Raw genomic sequence first — 22,373 nt, 5'->3', positions numbered from 1 at the left:
CCACACTGCAGGAATTCCAGCAAGCGTATCCAAGAAAAGGTGAAGAGCCATGAGCCAGGTTCCCTGGGCTCCTATCGCTAGCTGTAGCAGAAATCCTGTAACTTTGGAGCAGCCATTAATGTTCAAGCCAGTACAGCTCTGAGAGAGATGTGCCTTACAGTTTGAAATACCCATAAATAAGATGTATTTTAACTACTGGAAGAAAAGCGAAACAGTAGGCAAGATGAAGTGAAAGGTTTTCAGCAATGCTATACACAGAACTGCAACAGCTGCCTGCTCAAAAGAAAAAAACAGATAAGAAGTCACCTCATTTGACAGTGTGAGAAATAGATAACCAATAGATCAACCAAATTACAGATGTGCTCTTCCATGGCACTGATGTAGATAGTCTCAAATTGAAGACATACTAACTCATATGGATGAAACACAAGGAAATGCATGGAGGAGACTAACTTTCTGTTAATATTTCTCCTTTTTAGATCTCTGATCTTTTTCCGAAGTGAAGAAATGTCACTCCTTTTGATACAACATTTTGTCATAGGTAGGCAATGAATAGAAATGGTCAATATTATTCTGAAAATATTTGTTAGTTTATTTTAATTTTTAATGCCAGGTTATATAGATCTAAGGATAGTCATTCTTTGATGTGTTTGAGTCAAATAAAGACTCAGGAATCAGAGGAAAATTTGTATTTGGTAGAAAAATAAAGCTGGAAGGCACCTTAAGTAATCTAGTCTCTTGCTCTATTCAGTAAACATCCTTGTCAGATGCTTTTCATGTGTTCTTAAAGACCCCTAGTGATGGAAATCCCCAAACCTCCTCAAAGGTTCTATTACTCCATTATTCCATTTGAAAGTCCCCTTTTTTCCAATGCCAAATCTAAACCTCCTTTTCTGCATTTTAAGTCCTACTTACTGCACTTACAGATACCCAATCTATTCCCTTCTTTGCGATTGTGTTTTTCTCAGCTTTCTCATTTAGTTCTAAACCCCTCATTTATCACAACTTTTTATTGTAAATAATTTTCTCTGTAGATTTCTGGTAATCCTCGCTGTTTCCTCACTAATCAGCCCACTTCTTTCTTTCAACAGTGTGCCCAAAACCGAAGGTGTTATTCCAGCTGATGCTTTACAATTATAAAGAGAGTGAAAGGATTATATGACATTGACTTTTCTCTTTGTTTGCAGTGATCAGCAAAACAGCTATTGAAACTCTAGGGGAAATTTTACCCTTTGTTGGAGAGTATGATATACACATAATTAAAAAGTGCCACTTGCAATCCTAACTATTGAAATTCCTCGTGCTGCACATGTTTGACTTTAAAAGAATGGACATTCATGGCAAATGAGTTTTAATTTGTGTGCTGGGTGGTAAATTCAGTACTGCTCATTGGGTAACATAACCTATTCAGTTGTACTTTATGTAACTGACATAGTGGGAACGACAAATTTTCTCCTATTCACTTTTCATTTAACACTTTCTTATCAAGAAATTTGTGACAGAACTGGGATGCATTTGAAAATAATTTAAAAAATTATTTTCAAATAATTCCCTTCAACAGCTTTAATTTTTAAAAACGTATTCCTTCCAAATTTTCCTTTTTTTTTTTTTTTTTTTTAAGAGAACTGTTTTTCCTGTGCTATAGGTGAGGGCACCAAGAAAGAACTGAATATTTTGTGAAGGTTGTGTAAATGGCCAAAGTAGGACAAGAACTTCAGAATGTAGTTCTGTGTCCTCTGTTTGGTTCCTTTAGACAGTGGTGCATGCCTAAATTAGGGAGAGAAGAGAAAAGAGCTTGCTTTTAAACACATACCACATACACAGATAGACACATACTTGACTACTTTCCATTTCCTCCAACTCTACATATTTCTATGCAGGGAATCAGTAGCTCCAAAACTTGTCTAAAACATAGCTTGTAAGGCTTCCAGTGCTTTAGATAAGGAACTCCCAGTACTTTAATCTATTATCTATCTTTTATCTTTTTCATTTTTTTTTAACTTCTATCCATCTAGATAAGACAACTCCTAGATATGGAACACCCAAGTTGTATTAAAATATGCTATTTGCAGGAAAATGAATTTCATTCTGTGAAACCAATGTTTTTAGTCGGTCTATTTTTAAAACGATAATGAGCTGGACAACACTACAGTTTCACTCAAGGGGCAAGATCTTGATATCCTCTTTCTGAAACTTTTAGTTTAGTAGTCTCCAGGAAAATAGAAAAGATTAAGGGATCTGTTGCAACTTACCACTCCAGAACTTCCCACTGGGTGGAGAATTTCTTGGACTCAGACACTGCCCGTGAGATAGCTGGAAACTGTTTCTGCACCCAGTACAGTTCTCATAGCTGTATCCAACACACATTGCACAGCTCCTGTGGCAAGGTTCGCATTCTCTGGAGATGTCATCAGTAAAGAAGCCATCCCCACACTCACTCACACATGTGCCACCTGCAACAAAAACAGAGCCTGGCATCACGGCTTCTAGTGCCCCGTGTCAATCCTGAAAAGGAGGTATTATTTCTCCTACAGCATCTCTCTGTCTCCAGCAAGAAATGGTGTAAGAAAAAAACAGTATGTAAGAAATCATGAAACTTTTTGTAGCTATGTAACCTCTAGGTCTTTTAGCATGAAACCTAAATTCAGCTCAGTTCCTTATGCAAGCTTCATAAACTTCAAACAAAGCTGCACTTAAATTTGTATCTAGATGGTTTTTCATCCACATCTTAAAATCTGGAATATACAAATCTTCCAAAAGTCCAAATCTGGATAAAAATTTTATGGTTCCATCCCAACTATTACACTGTCCAGAGGTCCCTAAGATTGTTAGATATATGCAAACTTTGAGGAATTGAACAGATCTCTAGTTTCTGGCTAATATAAAGCTAAAATCAGGTAAATTGATTTAAGAGTTGGCACGCTGCAGCAAAGCCCCTAGAAGTTGTTACACTGATAATTTTTTGAGCTTCCTCCAATTTCGATTAAAAAACCCCCCACACCATCAGATCACCTCAGGATGTGACCACAGAGTGTTCCATGAATGTGATGCTCTTGTACTCAGCTACAGGGCATATTCATCAGGCAAAGCACAAGAATACCATAACCTCAGGATTTCCTGTGATGCATTTTTGGCACTATGTCTGAATCAGACCTTCCAGATTTATGGCTTTGTAATAAAGCTAAGATATTCCTAGTCTTGTGTGAATCTGATGTGGAATTTAGTGGTTTTAACTGAGCTTGTTTTAGTTTAAGGGTTTAAGGCTTCTTACTTTATGTGGACCTGAAAGTCAAAGTAAAACTCAACTTGCAAATAGTAAAGAAAAGTTTCCATATCTTTCAGTGACTTAAAACCCCTTCTTTTCACAAAGTCTGAATCAAACACAATAGTTTTTCTATTTCACCAAAAGAGTGGAAATGCATTAAAAACAAAATTGAAAAAAAAAAAGGTAGGAAGATATGGTCTAATATATCGAACCAAACAGCACCATTGGCTAACATAACCACCCTATTAATGCAAAGGATCTGATTCTGCAAAGGGCTAACTCCCCTCAGCCTCCACTGTCTGTCACAGAAGAGGTTTATGAATTTAAGAATTTGGGTCCAGACTTTTTCTCTAAAGAAAAATTCTAATTGGTATTTTGCTTACCTAAGAGGTAAAAGCCTTCCTTACACGAATCACATGTGTCCTTGTCACAGCTATCACATTTGCTAGGACATTCTCTACACTGCAGAGAACTTTCATCTCTGTAGGTATTTTCTGGGCAGTATTTGTAGCAATGCTGCTTATACCTGTAAGATAAAGTAGAACATCATTAGTAAGTTTCCTTTGAGGTCACTAAGCCTCTTTTCATATATTTCTAGGTATGGTAATGGTAAAGCTCTGTTCTCATCCTAATGAAGGGAAATTATTCCTCTAACGAAGGGTTCAATCAAAGTGTATTTGCACTTATGTTACTTCTTCAACTGGCAAATACAATCATAGAATGGTTGATACAATAAAGATAATCTAGTTCCAACCCATGGCAGGGACACCTTCCCTTAGACCAGTTTGCTCAAAGTCCCTTCCAGCCTGGCGCTGGACACTGCCAGGGATGGGGCAGCCACAGCTTCTCTGGGCAACCTGTGCCAGTGCCTCATCACCCTCACAGCAAAGAATTTCTTCCTAACGTCTAATCTAAACCTCCCCCCTTTCAGTTTAAAGCCATTCCCCCCTGTTTTAGCACTACTTGCTTTTGTAAAAGTCCCTCTCCAGATTTCTTGTAGGCCCTGTTTAGATACTGGAAGGCTGCTCTAAGGTCTCCTTTGAGTCTTCTCTTCTGCAGGCTGAAAAAGCCCAGCTCTCTCACCCTGTCTTCATAAGAGAGGTGCTCCAGCGCTCAGAGCATCTTTGTGGCCCTCCTCTGGTCTCACTCCAAGAGGTCCACAGCCCTCTTGTGTTGTTGCTCCCAGAGCTGGATGCAGTACTGCAGGTGAGGTCTCATGAGAGCAGACTAGAAGGAGACAATCACCTCCTTTGACCTTCTGGTCACACTTCTTTTGATGCAGCCCAGGATATGGTTGGTTTCTGGGCTGTGAGCGCATGCTGCTGGGTCATGTTGAGCTTGTCAACCAATAACCCCAAGTCCTTCTTCTCAGGGCTGCTCTCAATCCATTCTCTGCCAATCTGTAGTTGCGCCTCGGATTGCCCCGACCCAGGTGTGGGACCTTGCACTTGGTCTTCTTGAACACTGGCCCACCCCTCGAGTGTGTCAGGGTCCCTCTGGATGGCATCTCTTTCCTGCAGTGTACCAACTGAACTACACAGCTTGGTGTCATTGACAAATGTGCTGAGAGCTCACTCAAATCCACTGTCCATGTCACCAGCAAAGATGTTTTCTAATCTCAGAGTTCTTCAGTGTAACTCTTTTGATTTTCTTTTTTAAATGTAGGCACAAAAATGAATACATGATGAATTAGAAATTACTATATATATGATTGCATGTAAAAATATATAATCCAATGCCATTGTTTACAGCTAGATTGAATAGCCTTTTTATGAATGTTTTCTTTTGTCATGATAATTTTACAGAAATTTCTAGATGTCCCTTTGAAAAGCAGTAAAGTTCTTCATTTCCCTCTGTTTAAGTTAATCTTTCAATTAATATTTTTCCTTTGCTTAACATTTTTAAGTGTGCCCACTGAGCTGCTAATACCAGAACTGGACACAATATATTAAGAGCATACGAATTCCAAATCCAGAGGCATTGTTTTAGACCTTTCCTTATCCATATTACTCTCTTTATAGATGCAAAGTTCACATCAGTCCATGCATTTTAAAAAGCCTTGGTAGTGAGAGATTGGCTAGTTTTTCAGCACTTTACAAACCTTTTTCCAAAATTACTATTCTCAGGTAGGCAATACTTATAAGGAGTGGGGTAATACGTGCAGAGCAGATCTATGTAGTGAAGCACACATTTTTGCTTTAGAAAAATGTATGAGCATGAAGAGCTATACAGCCATACTTACATATAATAGTTCTGAATGCATGTTATACAGATTCTTGGGTCATCTGAAATTAAAAATGTGAAATTATGTAAATAATATTCAGAGTTAAAACCAGAATGCTAAAAAGAATTGTTGCTACACAATTTTTATGTATTTCTTACATTAAAATCACTACAGCCATAACTAGAATATTATTATCTCTGAATCTCTGTTTACACTTTTTTGCAGATAAACTCTTCCACAATCAGGTCTTGGCCTGTATTTTCACAGTGACCTGTGACTTTTGAATCCTCAGCATAAGGTACCTAGAAGTTGCTGAGTGCTTAAGAAGTGCTGTTCTTATAAGCAAAACCTTCCCAGAAGCTCAGGTTAGGCACAATGTCTTAAAAGGACACTCTATGTTATCCTTAGCTGTAGTTTCATCCTATTTCTTTATTTGTTGCAGAGGTAAGTTAAAAGCATATGGCGTCTCTGAAAGCAAACTTTTGAAAAACATATAAGTAATCACTTTAAAAATTCCCAGCTACACAAACACCTTTCTATATTATGGGCAGGGGGAGGCTGGGGGAGAAGGCATTTGGGTAAACTTCCTTGTCAAAAAACTAATTTTTGCATTCAAAAATTCTATTAAATGAACAGAAAAAGTGTTATACAAATTCTTAAAAGTGTTACAGTGATGGATATGGCTTTATGCTCACACAAAGCGAAGAATATTTTCTATAACCTTCCATTATCTTCTTTTAGCTTTCCATTTCCATTTCCTTTACTCAAATATCCCAAAGGGAGAAGAATGGAAGGAAACAGAATAACCTGGGTGAACGTATTTATAAACTGCTCTACTACGAAATGGCTATAAATTATTTTTGATATTAATAGTACTCATAAGGCAAAATTTTTACTGAGTCTGTTTGAACTGCGTCTACAATAAATCACACTTTACACATGCAAACTTATTAGGCAACATGCGCTTGGTTTTGCAAGTAATTCTAGCAATTTATTTATGAGGTGTAAAGTTTTACCCAGAAATGCTGCAGATCTGTGCAAGTATTCTCTTTACTGTTTAGAGCACAAACAGAAAAGCAATCACCTTATCTAATGTTCCTTGCATTAGATTTTATGTTAAGATGGGAAATACTCTTAAAATATGAAAATATTTTCTACAAAGTCTTCTTTTACTTCTAGCTGAAAGACATTTAGTTTGTCCATGGCTTCTTTTTGAATTATTTTTTGAACACTATTATTATTGTTTCTGAATAAGGACATTTCCTGAGATATTTTTTCCCCCAATTAATTTGTGTGGATTTTTTCCCTTACAGCATTTATAGAATATTGTTGGAGTCAGGTTGGTATGATGATAAATAAGTGTATTTATACCTTTTGAAAATTGGCACACACAGTCCTTATATTTTGTTGTTGGAAAGAATAGGGAATGCATCAAAGAGACATTGTTAAAATTTCTGGGGTTGCTTGCTGGTTTAGTAACTAACTCTCCATGTACTTTCTGGCTTTTATGAAAAAAGGATTCTTTCCCCTCTTGCCCTTGGGAGGTTCAGATGACATTTTTCTTTCCTAACTGCCCTCTCAGTTTTGCCTGTATGGATGAATATCTATATAGCTCAGTTTGAGACAGATCTCAGCAGTAATTGCAAACAAAGTTGCAATGTCTGGTTGTCCTGTGGAAAGAGTTTGGAAAATTAAGTAAGTGACCATTAAGTAAAGAACATGCATTTTGAATTGGTTTAGGATCTAAGAGAAGGTATTTAGGGAAAAAATGGTAAAAATAGTTTGTTTAGAGTGTGGGTAGGAACACATATTGTGGCAAGGGAAAAAATGTATCACAAATGGCACTTACATTCTGCTCTTACACAAATTTTAGGCAGAAGTGGTAATAGTAAATACCTTATTACAAGGCCACAAAATTCATAGGAATAGCTGGTTTGCTGTGTTTCACTTGGGAATGTGCTGAGTCTTTCTTCGAACCTAAGATTTTGGAGGCAGCAGGAGAATTCTTGACAATTTTTTGAAATGAAAATATGCAGCTATTGGGCTAGTGTGACCTAATTTGCCAATTCGTGTACTATATTATGTTATTTATCAGCCCTTACCAGACCATTGTTCCTTCTCTTAAAGACATACTGACTAAATAGTTGATCTACCACTTTTTATATTTAGCTTCTGAATTTAAACTGTTAAAGAATAATGAACATAGTTTAGAAAAGAATGCAAAGAGGACAATCATCTAATAGCAGGAGAAGAGAAAACTGAATATGGAACTATTCCTACAATAGTAAGTTTGATATTTGGCAAGGAATTAAGTCTAGGGAATTTTATGTATATATATGTGCAGTTCTTCTACAATGGGTCCTTTCAATCTGCCACAATAAATTCTTGGACTAGCAGCAACAAACATGCTATATTCACTGAGACCTTCACTTGCCCATAAAATAACGCAAAGTGTGGTGCAAGGTGGGTTCGTTGATATGTCGTGCTCCAAAAGACTTCTTGTCATGAGAACTGCCAATATTTTATCTATAATTTAGAGTTTCCATTTGCATTGATTTCCACTATGTTGAGCTTATGCCACTCTTTAGAAGACAGAAACAAAAATGAACTTGATAGCACTGGGAAAAGGATTCAACCAGTTTTAATACGTAAGACCTCAAACACAAAAAAATCCTCTTTGAATTTCTGGGTTTATTGCAGTTTTTCTTAGATAAGTAAAGATCATTTAGAGTTCATAGAAAAAGTAATTTGGTTTCTTTCCTTGTCTGTAATAAACTGATACTCCTGTTCCCTCCCCCATGCCTTCCCTCCACCTTCTCAAGTACAATACATTTGGAGTGCAGCTATGTTATAATACAGAAAAGGTACGTGCAAAGGTTAAATATTGGTCAAACGCCAAACATTCATGCATTCTGTTGGAACTCTCTGATTTGAAATGAATTAGTGTTTTTTCCTACTCTGGGAGGGAAGTATGGGCATTAGTGTTACAAGCATAGCATTGTTGTGCTGGAAGGGTATTTTTGTTCAAATATGTAAAGGAACACTGTAAGTGTTATGATTTTTCTTTTTTTTTTTTTTTTTTACTCTAGAGGCTTATTGAAATATTTAGTACATAAGTTCATCCATACCAAAAATGAGCTCCAGAGCGTTTTGGAAATGCTTGTCACTGTTTCATTATGTTTGAGTGTTCGTGGTATTTAGACAGATCCTAATTCTGGAAACTTTACATGGCTAGCCCACTGTACTTTTGAGTAGCACTTACTCAAAGTATTACTTCTAATTAGACCCAGATATTGCAATGGCTCATGTGCATGCCTAACTTCATCTACTGTATACAGTAAAGCTGGGAGTTGAAGTTAAGTGCAAGGGTACATTTTGCAGGATCTGTATTTAGACTGTAACTTTTATTTTAGCTTCCTGTTTTGCTCATGACTTTTTTTTTAAATTAAATTTCTTGAACTATTTATTGGCTCAGCTGTGAGCCTAAAATGTGCTGTATATACTCAACTGTTTTTTGCACTCAGAAGTTCAAGATATTCACTGCATGGTTTACCTTTCTTTTCCAACTTAATTAAATGTAATGACTGAAAATGATTTTATATTACATTCCAGTTTTTCTTTAAGGGCCAGCCTGCAGTAATTGTTTAATTTCAATAGTTACAGCTAGATTTTATTTGCCTTTTACGTTCCGCTAAACAATAATTTATAATAATCTAAAAAAAAGTACTATAAATTGTAATATATCACCACCTAGAGTAAGTATAGGTTTTAACTACTGTAGACCATTTTTTCTTTAGTTTTTATGGCATCTCAACTAAAAATAACTGAAATGTACAATCCAAACGTAATAAGATTTTTTACTAGACATGGGCCCAACTGAAACCTCAGCTTTCAGTAAGACTTAAAAATGAAGATTTCTGTTGCGGAACCAAGGACTCTGTTTTGGATCTTCCAGTTTGTGTGAGAAGATTTTTGTTTGTCTGTGTTTTTGTTTTGGTTGTTTTTCAGTCTGTTTTTGTGTCTGTCTGTCCGTCCCCCCACCACGCCCCCCACCCTGTGTGTGTGTGTGTGTGTTTGCCAGTAGATCAGCTTTGTCTTCATTCTTCTTATTTCTGACTTAATAATTTATTTTGACTAGTCATATTACCAGGAAGTGGGAGAAAGAAGAGATTGTGAGTTTAACCAAGGAAAAAGCTGGATTCTTTTGTCAGTAAGATTTATACAGGGAAAAAACCAGCATCAGTATTTCCTTTGGACAAAACCCATAACTTTGGTTCAGCCAAGATATTTAATGAATTAAAAATATATGCATTTTAAGGCATAAAACCTCAAAAATACTTCGAATAGACTTAATCTCTTAAAAAAAAAAGAAAAAAACACCTCTATTTATTTTTTGTATTCTTTTATTTTAAATTAAAACTACCTTTAATTAGGATGAAAATGAGACTAATAAAGCCAAAAAATATTCTGAGTGCTATTCCTGCTGTAAAGCTGGTTAACTGAAAAAAGTCACACAGCTCTAATCTCAATTACCTTAGTCTAAAAGAGGCATAATTTCACTTGCTGCTATTGAATTTCATTGACAAAATAAAGGGAATGAGGCATATTTTCCTGTTCAAATAAGGATTTTAACATGTTGAGTTTAGAAGTTGAAATGAAAGGCAGGTAAGATTAAATGAAACCAAAAATTAGCATTATAATATGCATTATCTGAAATAGTTCTATGGTTTGTACAACTGAGGTGAAATGTTGATGAATACATAAATACTTGTATATATGTTGGTAAATGCATCAAATTTGGGAGATTTCACTGAGGGAAAATGAGGAAATCAGGAAACTTTAAGGAATAGAAAATTTTAAATATTGACTTAAAAATAGTGGGTCAGAAAGCTCTCGTCTCTCACTAGACATAGTTGACCAGTGCTGTAGTGAGTTTTACACTGCACATGAAGCTCCAAAAGGTGGTATCAGCCAGAGAATGTATTGCTTACAGGGCTACAGAGAAGAAGTAGTGGTTCACTCTTACTCCTAGTAAAATAAAAGGTAAGAGTACTTCAACAGAAATTAAGTCAGGACAATAGCAGCAAGATTAAGAAATGGCACTCAGTTTATTTGTCTTAGATTTTATTCTATCATTTGGATGTTACATAATCTTTTCTTACTATACTGGCCATTGTTTCCACCTACCAAACTCTCAATGTGATGATTTCAAGAAGCATGAAACTGCATATTACTAAACATGAACTTTCTGTGTATTGAGGAACATTTTCTAAACACACATTATGATGAAATGGACCCTTACGTTTGAATAGTTTCTTACTGCACAGGTAGTTCTTCTGAGTGAGATAGCATCACCCAAAGAGTGCTCTCCTGCTAGCAAAAACGCAGACTGTGGGCTGGAGGTCCTAAGTTTACACAACAGACATCAATGCAGGTTTTACCACCAATTTGAACAGCTGGATTTCATTGGTCCTCCATTAACAAAACATATTTATGCAGGCAGGACTCACATGGGAAACATATTCTTTAAGATGGGGAGAATCCAAGATTTGAACTGCCACAGTCAATAAGTGGTTCTGTAATACAATTCGTTATTTGAAAGATCAAGACTCTGAGCTTTAGGCTGGTATAAGCCCAAAGAATTTAAACAAGTACATATTGAGGTAGAATTGCTTGATCAGAATGGAATGGAACGGAACAGAACAGAACGGAACAGAGTGGAACAGAACAGAACAGAATAGAGCAGAGCAGAGAGCAAAGTAGAGCAAAGTAGAGCAGAGCAGAGCAGAGCAGAGCAGAGCAGAGCAGAATGCTTCCTAATGTCCAGCCTAACCCTCCCCTTGTGCAGCTTTGAACCATTCCCATCTGTCCTATCACTGGATTACAGGGACAAAAGATGAGCACCCCCCTCTCCACTTCTCCTCAGGAAGCTGTAGGGAGCAATGAGCTCACCCCTCAGCCTCCTTTCCTTCAAACCAGACAAGCCCAGAGCCCTCGGCCGCCCCTCACAGAACATGCCCTCCAGCCCTTCCACCAGCTTTGTTACCTTCCTCTCAGTGCATTCAGGGACCTTCACATCCTTCTTAAACTGTAGGCCCAGAGCTGCACACAGGGCTCAAGGTGAGGCTGTACAATGCTGAATACAGCAGGATAATCACCTCCTTTGACTGGCTGGTTTTGCTGTGTTTGATGCACCTCAGGGTGCAGTTTGCTCTCTTGGCTGCCAGGGCACAACACTGGCTCACACTGAGCTCAGTGTTAACCAGCACCCCCAGAGCCCTTTCTGCAGGGCTGCCCTCCAGCTGCTCCTCTCCCAGTTTATACTTGTCTCTGGTGTTACTTTGTCCTAGGTGCAAAATACAGCATTTGCTGGTGATTATAAAAAAACAAAGTTTTGGCGGAGGCACAAGTCTTGGACCCAGTTTTTGATGTCCTGGGCTCACCTGTTTCTTACACTGCTTTTCTCCATTACTGGGAGGATTGAGGAAAACACTACCCGTGCTCCTGAATCATCTAGCATTTTTCCCAGGGTCCTGCAATATCTTTTGATTGACCTTGGTCTTTTTGAAACATCACTGCTACCCATATGAAAGAGCAGGAGTAGGTAGTAATTCGAAGGCTGTACAAACTTCATCAGTTTTCTGGTGACAACCCTGATCTGGGCCCCAGGCAGGCAGCTAAATTCCCTGAAAAGAGGGTCTGGGCTGCAGATGGTTTAGATTATATTTGTTTTAATATATTTGTTCTTCAGTAATTCCTGTAGAATGATTCAGCAGCTAGCATTTCTTTACTGTTTTGATTCATGAAGCTCCTGAACTGCAAATTGTTGGAGTAGCAATCCATGCTTTGTTTGTCTTTGTAATTTTAGGAGTACATTCATTGTTTGGTCAGTGGCTACTGAGCTAGACCAGCCTTTGGTCTGATCCAGTATTTTTATTTTGTGCTCTTATTTCTACAGAGAACTCTAAACTAAAATCTGGAGTATTCTGTGTTTGCAGAACTCATGGTTCGATCTCATATCTTAGGCTTTTCCAGTGACTTGCCCAAAGCCTGGATTTTACACAGGGTGTAATTTTCTTTCTCAGAGAAAGAAAAATATCAAAACCAGAATGTTTTATTTAATAGATACATTTTGTGTCTTCAGCGTGCAAGGAAATTTTGTTTTACCTGTACTCCAAGAAAGACAACATTCTCTAATGTTCTACCTATACTGAAATATGAGTACTGAAAATCAGAGACAAAAAGTTCCAAATCTTGCTGGGCATTCTTTTTGCACAGATTGCATATTCTTACTCCAGAAGCCTGTGAAAAGGAGTCCTGTTATCTGCAAATCTAAACCCCATTCTGCAAAATTAACCTCTCAAGGAAGATTTACTCTGAGATAAAAAAGGATGCTTATCATAATTTTCTCTGGTATTTTGAAAGCAAAGGTCTATTCATCAGGTTTGAAGGAATGAAGTTTTTCTTTGTGTTTCTTAGGTTGCTATGGGAACCAGATCACTTTTCACTCATTAATCATGAGTACAACTGCCAGAATCACAGTCTGTACCTGTGAGCTTGAGCCTGTTCACAGTGCTGCCCTTTTAGCTATCTCATAGATTCCTTAAATCTTCTCCAAATAACTTTTCTCTCACTCCCACTGCTTTATAGGTGGTATTTCCCCATCTTACTCTGTGTAGTGGATCTCGTGGAGCATTTGCATATTATTTTAGTCTCACTTTCTGCCTTTATAGCTGTATGTTCGTGCATAGACCTTGTAACCCAGACCAAACTAAATAGTTAGGTTCTGGATAACTTTTGAGAGTTGCTCAGGCTTTGACTTGCTAAAACAAAAAGCCACACTTGGTCCTAAATACCTATTTTGTAGGCAGGGACACAGCTTTTTGGGGTTTCTCAGTGTTTGTCTTTTTTGTAAGGTATATTTGCAAGAGTAAAGTGTGATGGCTATTCTGAACATTCTTCACTTTGCACCGTCACCGAGGAGCACTTTATTCTCACTGTTAACCTCTGTTAACCTCTGAAAATAGTCTTGGTGCAAATGTTGAAAATGCCATGTGCTACTCTGTGCAGAAACCTGGATGGGTCAAAATGTGATATACATGGTATTGTGCTACATGGAGATGAAGTAATCGCTGGGAAACCCTGAAAAGTACTCATATCATAACATGTCACACTTTCGCAAGTTGGGTGAGGTGAGTGGAAGTGAATCAGCAAGTAGGTGAGTAAGAACTGGATCGGGAATATGTGGCTTCATGGGAGGACACTGGTAAGAAGACAAACAAGTTGGGTGAATACCTGGCTTTCACAATTCCTTCAGAGAGGAATATTTATCCTGTTGATTCCTGTGGATTTACCAATGATCCTCAATGATGTCCCCAGTGAACCAGGTGGACATATTTAGCATTGTTGGTTAATGGTGTGGCAGTTTCTGCTGGAGAAGTGTACACATGCAAGTCAGTAGAGATTGCATATACTTCTGTTTGTCACTTATCACCCTCATAAATACTCATATTCCGTGTGTGTTCACTACACAGGTGTAATGCAAATTGTATTATTAGAAAGAGATAGAGATTTGACAGTGTCTGAGAAAACACATTGGTCCCTGTGTTGTATTTTAGACATATCAAATAACAGTCAGGATTGTTATGTTCTTGCATTGTATTGACTCTGAAATTCTCTTAGAATAATTACTTTAAGTGACTCAAATTCTGCAGGTTTTGGTTGGGGTTTTCTTGGTTTTTTTGGTTGGTGGTTTTTTTTTCATCCTGAGTGTTGGCTTATAGTCAATGGCTTTCTAAAAAGGTAAGTTCAACTCTGAAACTCATTACAGTTTTAAGAATCTGGAGAAAATATGGTGTTATTTTGAAGTGATTTAAGTCTGTGAGTAAGTGAACTTACATTGAGAGGTGGAAGGTAAAAGCTACAATGGCATGAAGAAAATCCTTCTCCTAATGATGTCGCTTCAGCAGAACTTACTCTTTCAAAAGTTGTCTTTTTTGGGGCAACTGGATTTAATTTTATAGACTTCATGGTGTTTTCTAGTGTCCACCAGAAGGCAAGTCAATAAAATTTAATCATGGCCTGGTAGTCAGAGTGATGAAGACCTGCAGTTCCATGGACCTATTTGCATCAAAGGGAGCAATAGCTCATGGCTGTTCTAGAAAGTAGTCTCAGAGTGTCCAAAATTGGATTATCAGACCTGAGGTACCAAAGTTGTAAAGATAATCTTGGAAGTATGGACTTGAAATTTATTCAGCACACTTTCTTAGAGACTTTGTCTGTACAATTTTGTGTTTGTGTTTGCTTGCATAGTAGTAGGAATATATTTGAAGCTTATGAGAATTAAGGATTAAACATGCATATTAAAGACACCCTTAAGTCTTGGCTTGCCTTGGCTCTCACTTCAGATTTCAATGCCAGGGCGAGAGTCTGCCTTTCGGACCTCATGGGATGCCGTGAGCTTGAGCATGCCATTTGGGCTTGTATGGCAGCGGATAGAGTCAGATAAATTCAAGAGCATGTGGGCAAAAGAAGGTAGGGATATGAACGCTGCTGTGCATAGCCATTGTTTTGACACTGTGTACACAAAGCCATAGATCTTTTAGGGATTAATGCTGTTTAAGGCCATTTTTCTATTACATATCCCAGGATGTGACAATGTCTGCATGCAGAATGGTATCTGTGAGCACTGAAGATTCTTTATTTCCTTAAAATATGAGGAGCCTCCGAATTAATGAAGTGAATCAGAAAGATAAGTATCACCCGAATTTAAAAGAAAGCATCATCTGTATTTAAACTACAAAGACTTATCTATGCTTGATCAAGTTTCTCTGACAGTTCCCATCTTTGCCTTTAGACATTCAGTGTAGATACAGTAAAGACATGTTGCCACACTGAAACCCTAAAACAAAACTGGGTCCAAACTGGGAGGAAAAAAGACAGATTTTGCTTCCTTCCCTGAGGATCCCAGAAAATATTAGAAACAATCTTCCTGTCAATCTCCCACTTCAGTATCCTCATGCCTGGTGAACAATAATATGCAGTGTTACTTACTGGTTGGGTTTTCCTTTTTTGTCTAAAATGTCTGACATGGGATGTAAAATATCAAACCAATATAGAAGTATGATACCCATGTCTTAAACTTTCTGCAGGGTCACTACTCATCAAGAAGAGATATTTCCTACACAGTCTGCCTCCAGTACTTGCTCTATCCTGCTGGCATCTGGCATCATACCAAAAGAGAGTAAATCTTACTCATTTTCTTGCCTGCAAAAAGCAGGACGGCATTGCCCAAGGCTGCAGGTGGTGGTTTAATCTATTCTTTGCTGCCCTGCGAAAAACGTTTTTGGCCAAGAACTACTTGTCCTTCAGGCTAGTGGGAAAACATGCAGTTCAGTTATCTTAATTAGCATACATATCTGTCCTTAAAATTAGACGTCTGCCTACAAAAAAGAAAAAAATATCAATTAACTTCTGTAATTTGTAGGTAGCAAGAGAATCACTTGCATTTTGCTGCTCCCACTTTACAATGTAATGGCACTGTGGTGTAATATTCCTTTCTAAATTCATACAGCTTCTGTAAGTGACCCTGCATTCAGTATAAACTGAAGGAGTTAATTATTTTTGCCTCTTACAGTTTATATCAAATGATCTCTAAGCACTTCAGAAAGAGCAGATGCCGGGCAATTTTTTGTCTGAAGTCTTTTGCAGATCCATAAGTATGCACAAAATATATTTACATTTGTGTATGCAGATCTACTTTTCAGTATGTAAACTATATAATTTTGATTCCAAATGCTGTGCTTATGACATTTTACTCACCCCACCCCATTTTTCTAATAGAGCATTCCTCAAAGCTTTCTGCTGCACTTCTAGAAGAAATGTTCATAGTTTTGAAATGCTTTTCCTCCTCCTGCTCTACAGTTCTTATTCAGATTAAGTGATGACCACATCCTCAGTGATGTTGGAAGGAAGATAAGACAAAGAGAGACTGCAAAATCATTTGCTTAATTTTAAAAAGAGTCTGTAGAAAGACCATAAAGATGTGAAACTAAATGTATCACATTCTGTATTTTACCACCTTGAAATTTTACTATTTGAAGTTACTTTTATGGCAGTGCAATTTCCTTACAGCTTTCAAAACAATCCATTTCTTCTAAGAGACAGGCAGTTCAGCTGTTTTTTTTACAGAAGTCCTTAAATATATCAATTTTCTGATAAGACATGAGAAACCTATTACTCTGCTCATCTTATCTATGAATTAAGTTATTGATAGGCCTGAAAACTCATAGAATATTAAGAGTATAAATACAAGCAAACAACATCTCTACCTGATTCATTCTAAGTTTGAAGTTTATAGCTCATGCTTTACTTGAAGAACACATGGTAATTTGCAAAAGCTGCTTGGGATCTTCCTTTTCGCCCACTGCTGTGCTTCTGTTCCAAATAGAGCTAGCATTAAACTAATCTCTTTGACTCTTAATAATATATCCATAGTAACCACCAAAGAGTTTCCTTTATATTATGCCCCTTACCAAGCTCTGGCATCTTAATGCTTCTGACTTTAGCCAGCAGTGAAAGTTAATTCAGTCTTTGTTTTACCTGCATCCATTCTGTTGATCTTTGAAGCTTTTGAAAAGCCTATTTTAAATCAGAACTTTGATTGAAAGAACCTGAGGGTAAATATGCAGTGAATATTATGGATGATTAATATTTAGGAGATGAGTCATCTTCTGGGGGCAAAGTTAAATTAGTACAGCCCCTTTTTCTGTATGCCAGCAGCCGATGAACAGTCTTGCAGTCTCCCTATGCAGGAGCTCCTTACTAAGCTCATGTACACAGAAAATGAGCATTTGAGTTGCTTGCAATGACTGTTTTTAAAAGAAGTTGCTATTTGTAGTGCATTTCACCCTAATTCAAAAGTGATGATTGGCACTTTACAGTTGCAGAAGAGATACAAAATTTTTCACAAGTGTGTAAAGCACCAAAAATATTACCATAGGAAAGTAATATCCAGTAGCAGCAATAAAAATTGGTACTGAAATAGATTCTCTCCCTTTGCTTTTCTTCTTTTTAATCTCTACAACCAAGCAGACAGTTGGCATGACTCTAGATACCATGCCATACAAAAAAAGACCACACTATAGTTGCAGTCATGTTAAAGATTGATTCCTCCAGCTCTTCATTCAGCCGTATTGAAAGCTACAGGTGTAGTCATAAAGAAAAGCATTAGGCTTGACTGCATTCATGTAGAATGACTAGTCACGAGAGTCATAGGGTGTTTTATGATAATGACATTAGATTGGATGAGTGGTCAAAAGAAGAAAGTAGTATAGGATGAAAATCCTTTCAGAAGTTTGGTATGCATGAGCATGTATGTCTGTTTTTCCAGGGAAAAATATTGTTGACACAAAAGCAGCAAGAATATCAAAATGGTTGTGTCCAGTGGGAATAAATTTTTTGATTTTTTAGTGATTTTTTCTCATGGGGTACTTTCATAGTTTTCTTTGACTTGAGTTCCTGCTATTCACTCCCCTCTGTATTGCAACATTCAGTCTCTGGGTACTGGTGTTAGTGCCTGTTACACTATTCCCCAAGTGGAGCAAGTAGGAGAAATGAGGGGGCTCAGTATGAGCTCCTCTGTCTTTGGAAATTCTGCCTGAATTCAGGGAGGAGGTGGATAGTCCTGGTAGACTCTAAGTTTAGCACTTTAAAAAATTGTTTTGGAAATATTGCAAGCCAAATTTGTTCTTTTCTTTTAACAAGTAGTACTTCCACATAACTATTTGTAGATCAGTGACTTGCTCTTAGATTTGCAGCAAAAAATGTAAAGCTTAGGTTTATTAGCTACTCTGTGCTTTCTTCAGATGAAATTTGTCTAAGAGGTCATAAGGGAAGACTGCCTTTCTGATGGGCTACCCTGTTGCCTCTCAGTCTTGAAGTACTTGTACTTCTGTCCATATAGCCACAAGAAATAAGATTTTCTTTATGTAAACACAGTGCAAATGATGAATTGTGATGTCTTCTGAATAGTTTTAATCCTCTGTTGAGGTGAGCTGTTGTGATACAGATTCAATCAAGTTCTGTAAGTTAAATGAAGTTTGTTTGAAGACAACAAACTTTCTGCCAACATCATATTATGTTGAGAAGGAACTTTTTTTTTAATTCCACATGAAAAAATGAATCAATGTTTTAGTGTGTCTTATAGGGCGGGTAGCATTGCTGTTGTGATGACTTGCTCTTGAATGAAATTTAAGATCTGTCCGTATGTCTATTTCCTTAAAGAAAAAGCATGGGCTACTTATCCATTACCAGGCCTGAAAAAAATGAATATCTATGATAAAGTTCTGCATCTGATAATAGCTTCAGAAAGTCAGTAAATCTCTCTCTGCCTGACGGTGACATTCAAGCAGGAAAAAAAGTGCAGCAAAGATTAATAGATAATAATAAAAAAATTGTATTTATGCTGGAGATTGATAGAATTTAGAAATGGTATTAAAAAATGAATATGCTGTGAAAAAATACAGTTTACTTAGTGAGAGAATGCAGCAGTGACTAACGGCTCGGCAGCATACACATAGGTTCGTGACCACAGAGGGCGGAGGAATAATTTTCCTCTACCTTGGGTATAAGAATAAAGGCTCATAAAGGGAATATTTACCCAATTTGCATTTCTGGCATCCATCTGAACAAGGTATGCAATCTTCAGAGTTAGGATCTTCCACCTCACCTGTGTTTTACAAATCAACAATTTGGAGTTAATTCTAGGTAATGGAAGCCAAATACTTGGAAGCACTTAGCAAAGTTCCTGAAAATAAGCTTTATCCAAATCCAAAAGGAGAAAGATTCGCAGCAATTTCTTTTCTCATTTGTTCTTGTGTAACCCCACTGAATTTGCAGAAAATACTCCTATTTTACATTAACATGGTATTAGAAGATAATTGGAGCTGGAATTTAAGGATCTCAGGATCAGGTGTGATTGTATATTACAAAACAGGAACCAAGCTGCTTAACCAGATTTCTGAAACAAATTAAATAGAATATTTGTTAACTCTTACTGAAGGATGCTTACCTTCTTTACAGCTATGCTTCTGACATACATTTTGAGTAAGGTAGTAGCCTCCGAAACATCTTCTGCAGTGACTGGAGTTCAGGCATACCTCGCAGTGGCTAAAGCAAGCCATGCAGATATGCTCTGAATGGTAGTGTCCTGGAGGACAGCTCTCTCTGCACTCCCCATGATACAGGAAACGTTCAATCCCTCTTCTATCTATGTGGCAAACAAATAGGAAAATTATGTCAGCAACAGAGGAAATTTGGGCATAAGAATCAGCTTTATGAAGCACCAATAATGCAGCTGTGAGAATTCACATTGTTCACTCTAGATTTGTACAGATTTACACCAGATGAGCTAAAATGTATAAAAGATTCAGGACTTCAAACCTTCCTCATTCCTGGAGATATATGACTTATAAAGATGTCATGCTAGTGTATAATTACTTTTTATGTCCATCGATCTAAAAAAGTAAGGATTAAGAGTTGTCCGTTACTGAGTTCCCTTGCAGCAGACATACTTTATTGCACATGCCCATGTAGAATTGCCATTAAGAAAGCAAAGCTGTCCACTTCACCTTTGGAAAGGATCAGTCTGTTTTCATAGAAGATTAATCTGTAATGCTCATCCTAGTCACAGCTAGACTCTGGAATCATTTAGATTTGAATATGAATAGCAAATGTGCATCTATTTGCTATCAGAGAATTAGCATTCCCTAGTGCATGGAGAATTGAGAGTTCTCTACTTCAAATCCTGAATGAATGAAATCTGTGAAAACACCTATGACTCCACATGCCATGTGCTGCAACATGGGAAGTTTTCTAACGGGTTACCCTATAGTATAAATGACATACATTATTGTGATAAGTGTGTTTGAATGCTTTACCTGAAGAGCAAGAATTTGTTTACGATAATTTATTTTTGAAACAGCTATAATATAATAGAGAAGCAGCAATAATAGGGAATAATTGCTGCATCATAGCAGAAGTAGTTAGACTTTGTTTTAATTTTCATGTACAAATCCTTACAATGATCTTTTCCAGCTTCCTCAGGGTGTGACTCTCATCAGTGTCTTCATTTCTTGATATACAGAAATACAGAAATTTATATTGCTGTCCAGTATATGGAGAGATCTGGGGAACAATTACACCAACTTCGCCCTCACACTGGACTTGAAGAACCATCTGAAACTTTCATCTACAGAGTCATGTTTCCCAAAGTGAGAAAGTCAATCTCATCATCAAATTAATGCCACATATACTAGTGTTTTCTTGTAATCTAGACTCTTATTACTAAATAAAGCCTGGGCCATTAATGACCAGGACTGAAATGGAAGTAGCAGCTGAAAGGAAAAAGGCTGTGGATCCATTGTGATTTCTCAGAAAAAGCTCACCAAAAATTCCTCTTTATTAAGTGAATTGAAAGTTAAATCTTAACTACTCATTTCCAACGGCAGTTCAGTCTAGCTACACGTACTTGTATGTAATATCTTCAAGTTCTTCATCCATCAGAAGTTACAGAGGCAAGAGGAAATAATTTTTAAAAGGGAGGTTCAAGAGGAGAAGAGTTATTTTTTTTAGCAACCAGAAATTTAGCTGTATTACCCCCTCTTTCAACCTAGGCTCTATAAAAATGTGTCAAAAAGTATGAGTTACTATGTGTGTCGGTGGTAAGCTTCTCTTTGCATGCCCCATTTTTCCAGCTGAAAGGACACAGCAGTCTGTGGCGGCTTGTTTCCTAGCCTTCCCCAGACATTTTGGAAAGCACCCTGCTTTCTTGTGCGTTTCAGCACAGCACATACTATGTGGAGGCTGAGGGAGGCATGTATGGAGCTTTCTTTTCCAGAGGCAGGCTATGTAGGTTTTCTGTCCTTTTTTTATCTGTGCTACTCTTTCTGTTTCTGTTAACACAGCTCCTATTCAAAATACACCAAGGCAAATGCATGAAGATGCAAGGACAACACAGAGTTGTGTTTTCTTGTACTTTTAAAAAGATGAATGGAGTTCCAAATCCCTCCAGGGTTAAAACAAGATTATGATGGAGATCAGTAGCAAAGGCACTACTTATTTTATTGGCTCTAACAACTGTGAGAGAAGAGGGAAAAGGGAACTTGGAGGCCAAGGAAGGGAAAAAAGCTGCATGAGGAAATCTTTCTTACCTGTTCCGCAAGTGGTGCATTTGTTAGGTTCACTTCCACTGCAGTCCAAGCAGGTATGATGGCACAAATGACATTGTCCTTTGAATTCAAACTTTCCTCTGGGGCATTGCATAATACAGCGACCATCATCAAAGACTCTTTCGAGGCAGAGAGGCATAATTAAAAATTTAGCAACTAGTTGTTCTGTAAGTTTAATGGAAACTAACAAGAAACTCAAGGTATTTTCCCTTCACTTTGTTCACAAGAGTCTTTGAGCTTTACTCTTTCATTTTCCTGATCTTATTTATAGTATTTATTAAGTAGAAAGTCAACCATCTTTTGAACCTGGATCTTAGACTTCAGAGATTAGATTCTTCTGAGAAAAAATCACGTTTTGATAGTGTACCTAGATGTCCTTCTACCACAATCCCTGCAGTCGTCACTTATGTCTGTTAGAAGGAAAAGGAGACTTAGTCTTTCTTTGTGAAGGAATGATCTGTCTGTTGGAGTTTTCTATTAGTTTTACTTTAAAGGTTTCCTGTGAATGGTGCTATGGCTTCAGTAAAATGACTTTGTACAGAAAGTCAAACATCTATCTGAATCTTGGCCTTTAGGATCTGTATTTTTAGACTTGCATATCTGCGAACACTTAGGAGTTTTGCTGCTAAATGTTCTCATTTTATTAGGTAATGAA

The 22,373-nt window shown here is 37.3% G+C and overlaps 1 protein-coding gene across 1 annotated transcript in view; it reads right to left on the bottom strand.

Annotated features, from left to right (window-relative positions):
* Positions 1-22,373, bottom strand: part of PCSK5 (proprotein convertase subtilisin/kexin type 5) — a 253,347-nt gene that overhangs the window by 25,405 nt on the left and 205,569 nt on the right. Inside the window, exons 22-27 of the mRNA XM_030469899.1 lie at positions 21,701-21,837; positions 19,561-19,758; positions 19,150-19,218; positions 5,508-5,550; positions 3,649-3,791; positions 2,253-2,453 (exon numbers count right to left, since the gene is read on the bottom strand). Of these exons, the coding sequence (XP_030325759.1) occupies positions 2,253-2,453; positions 3,649-3,791; positions 5,508-5,550; positions 19,150-19,218; positions 19,561-19,758; positions 21,701-21,837 (791 nt within the window). The remainder of the gene's footprint in view (positions 1-2,252; positions 2,454-3,648; positions 3,792-5,507; positions 5,551-19,149; positions 19,219-19,560; positions 19,759-21,700; positions 21,838-22,373) is intronic.

Source organism: Strigops habroptila, chromosome Z, assembly GCF_004027225.2.
Source record: "Strigops habroptila isolate Jane chromosome Z, bStrHab1.2.pri, whole genome shotgun sequence".
Lineage (NCBI taxonomy): Eukaryota > Metazoa > Chordata > Aves > Psittaciformes > Psittacidae > Strigops > Strigops habroptila.
The sequence above is the reverse complement of the archived record's forward strand: the minus strand, read 5'-3'. Positions and strand labels throughout refer to the sequence as shown.